Genomic DNA, 3,622 nt, shown 5'->3' on the forward strand with positions numbered 1-3,622 from the left:
CCCCCCCCCTGCTAAAACAGACTCTGTTGGAGATACAGACTTGTAACTTCTAGAGTAACCTTCTGTGGCATTAATAAGTCAGCACAGTGAATTTGGGGTCACTTGGAGTTTTTATTCAGGAGTTAGCAGAGGGCGGGAGGATTTTGCCTGCCCAAATCCTCCCCCCCCCCCCCCCCCTGCTAAAACAGACTCTGTTGGAGATACAGACTTGTAACTTCTAGAGTAACCTTCTGTGGCATTAATGAGTCAGCACAGTGAATTTGGGGTCATTTTGAGTTTTTATTCAGGAGTTGGCAGGGGGGGAGGATTTGGGCAAGCATTTCATTTTGCCTGCCCAAATCCTCCCCCCCTGCTAAAACATACTCTGTTAGAGATACAGACTTGTAACTTCTAGAGCAGGTGTCACCAACACGGTGCCCGCGGGCACCCGGTCGCCCGCAAGGACCACATGAGTCGCCCGCGGGCCTGTTCCAAAAATAGCACATCTCATAGAGAGCTGCGTCTAAAAATTAATTTTGTTCTGTTGCTATTATTTTTTAATCACACTTGTATGTATATAGATTTAAAAAATACTATCTTAAAAATACTTTAAGGTTAACGCGCACAATATTTACCTATGGGCAGTAAAGTAGAGCTTGTGGGATGTGGAGAGTAAGCTAGCGGGCGCTGTATGCACTTTCGTACCCCAAAAACATGGCAGAAAAAAGAAAGAAAACGTATCTCTTTCACAGTGAATGGGAAGAGGAGTTCTTTTTTACGACTGTAAAAGAAACCTGCGTGTGTCTGATTTGCGGGACGACCGTGGCGACAGCAAAACGGCACAATGTGGAGAGACATTTCAATACGTGTCACAAAAGCTACCATGATAAATATCCACCTGCAAGCGCCCTACGGGCAGAAAAAGCCCGTGAGCTAAAGACCGCTCTGGGTAAGCAACAGTCTTTTTTTACGAGGCCGGCCAAAAACTCACAAAAAGCAACCGAAGCCTCGTTTAGAGCTACACATTTTCTGATCAAGAAAAAAAAGGCATTTACAGATGGAGAAGTTGTCAAAGAAGCGATGTTATTAATTGCTAACACTGTATTTAAAGACGAGAAAAATGGAAGCGACCTAATCTCCACTCTTTCCGACGTCCAACTGGGGGCATCTACGATGGCAAGACGAGTATCAGCTATGTCCAGTAACTTGGTCGATCAGTTGGAGCAGGATCTGGCGAAGTGCAAGTGGTTTAGCCTCCAGTGCGATGAGTCCGTGGACAGCAGCAGTACAGCGCAGTTATTGGTTTTTATCCGGATGGTGTTTAATGATTTCTCCACAAAAGAAGAACTCCTGACACTACTGCCCTTAAAGACAACTACGAGAGGAGTTGACATTTATAACACGGTGAAGGAGTTTTTCGTGCAGAAAAAGGTGCCATTGGAAAAGCTGGTAGCGGTGACAACAGACGGGGCTCCTGCTATGGTCGGCCGACAGACAGGTTTCATCGCTCACTGTAAACGTGACCCAGACTTCCCCAAATTTCTGCATTACCATTGCATCATTCACCAGCAGGCGTTGTGTGCGAAAGTGATCGGCTTTGGGCACGTGATGACTCCCGTTGTGAAAATCATAAACAACATCCGCTCCAAAGCAAAGCAGCACAGGATTTTCAAGGTACTATTAGAGGAGATGTCAGCAGAATATGGGGACCTACTGCTACACACAGAAATCAGATGGCTCAGCAGAGGACGAGTTTTGCATCGTTTTTTGTCTCTTTTGCGTGAAATCAAAGAGTTCATGCAGTCCAAAGGCGAAGATGTCTCACTGCTAGAGGACACAGAGTGGACACTTGACCTTGCATTTTTGGTGGACATTACTGGGAAATTAAACCTCCTGAACTGCCAGCTGCAAGGCAAAGGTAAGACTGTTGTCGATATGATAAGTGCTTTAAATGCATTTAAAGCCAAAATGAATGCATTCTCTGCAGATTTACAGAGAAAAAAAGTTCTGCACTTTCCCTCTGTGCAGTCAGTGCTGAAAGACAATGCTTCTGCATCTGAGACATTTGAAAAAGTGGCAGAAAAGTACATTGAAGTAATAAACAGACTTGGGCAAGAGTTTGAGAATAGGTTTTGTGACCTTCATCAGCTTGAACCATGTGTGTTCTTCATTTCCAACCCTTTCATGAATGGGGACACAACATGCTTTGCTGAGCAGTTAAGTGCAACGTTCAACTTGGATGCTGGACAGGTGGAGATTGAAATTATAACATTGCAAAATGATCTCCATCTCAAAGCCTACCAGGCCGCACCAAACTTTTGACGCCTTGTTGACACAGAGAAGTACAGTGGAGTATGCACAGCAGCCATGAAGGTTGCCAGCCTGTTTGGCTCAACCTATCTCTGTGAATCAGCATTTTCTGACATGAACTTCATCAAAAACAAACACAGAACACGCCTCACTGATGCACATCTGAGAGACTCACTCACAGTTGCAGTGTCAAGTTACACACCAGATTACAACACACTGGTGAACAGCATGCAATGCCAGTCTTCCCACTAACCAAGGACGGATACCAGATGTAGTCAGTGACAACATGGTAGTGCCATGGCAAAGTTGAATTAAAATATTGAAGAATTGTGTTCAATTTAAAAGTGTGTTCATGACATTTAAAAGTTATAATTTTGTTAAACATAACACAGACTTGGCCATTAGTTCAAAATGTGAAATAAAAAATGTATTACATATTTAAAAATATGTAAGTTGATTTTGTTTAACATTACATAATTGTTAACTTTTTGAAACATGTTGCAACATAGTTCATGATTTGTTAACAGGGCATGTCAGTGGCTTGTGCAAATGGGATATTTTTTGCTAAAATGTAGTGATGTAAGTGATCATCTGAAAATGTAACAAATACTGTGATTAATAGAGATAAAGTGTTGAATATTGATATCTGTTTCCCACCTTGTTGTCATTTTTGATAATCATTGTTAGAAATCATTAACATGATCAGTGTCTTTACATAGGTGAGTATTACTAATCATTATAAATAATGTATAACTAAAGGCAAACTGAGCAAATTTGTTATTTCAGAAGAGCGTATCAAACTGGTAGCCCTTCGTATGATTCAGTAACCGTGAAGTAGCTCTCAGTTTCAAAAAGGTTGGTGACCCCTGTTCTAGAGTAACCTTCTGTGGCATTAATAAGTCAGCACAGTGAATTTGGGGTCACTTGGACTTTTTATTCAGGAGTTAGCAGAGGGGGGGGAGGATTTTGCCTGAAAAGTTTCGGGTAAGTATCTCGGACGATTGGCGCAAGGTAAGTGCTGCGCACAATTGTTTTACAGTCGGAAGCTGCTGCCGATCGTTGTTGAAGGATATCCCCTCCCACGGCTGCTAGGACGCTCTTGGCATCCGACGCTTACAAGTGAGTATGGGTTGCTGTAAAGGTTGCTCCCGTGTCCGTAGGCAGGTTGCCCTTCTAGAGGGACGTGTCCGTGAGCTAGAGCAGTTTAAACGGAAAATGTTAGGTGCCTCGGACACCACTGCTAGCGTGGGTTGTAGCGAACCTGCTAGTCCGGTTAGCATTAGCCCTAAACGGCATGCTAATCGCGGTGAGCCAATTCAGACGCATAACAAGT

At 43.3% G+C, this 3,622-nt stretch overlaps 1 protein-coding gene across 1 annotated transcript; it reads left to right on the forward strand.

Moving 5' to 3' along the window:
• Positions 1-540: 540 nt before the first annotated feature.
• LOC148351093 (general transcription factor II-I repeat domain-containing protein 2-like) lies at positions 541-2,301 on the forward strand. Its single transcript, XM_088320032.1, has 2 exons — positions 541-928; positions 1,091-2,301. Exons 1-2 carry the CDS (start codon positions 694-696, stop codon positions 2,299-2,301), a joined length of 1,446 nt encoding a protein of 481 aa, XP_088176158.1. The 5' UTR covers positions 541-693.
• The last annotated feature ends 1,321 nt before the right edge of the window (positions 2,302-3,622 follow it).

Source organism: Urocampus carinirostris, chromosome 16, assembly GCF_059441175.1.
Source record: "Urocampus carinirostris isolate Australia breed hairy pipefish chromosome 16, RoL_Ucar_1.0, whole genome shotgun sequence".
In the NCBI taxonomy this organism is placed as follows: Eukaryota; Metazoa; Chordata; class Actinopteri; order Syngnathiformes; family Syngnathidae; genus Urocampus; species Urocampus carinirostris.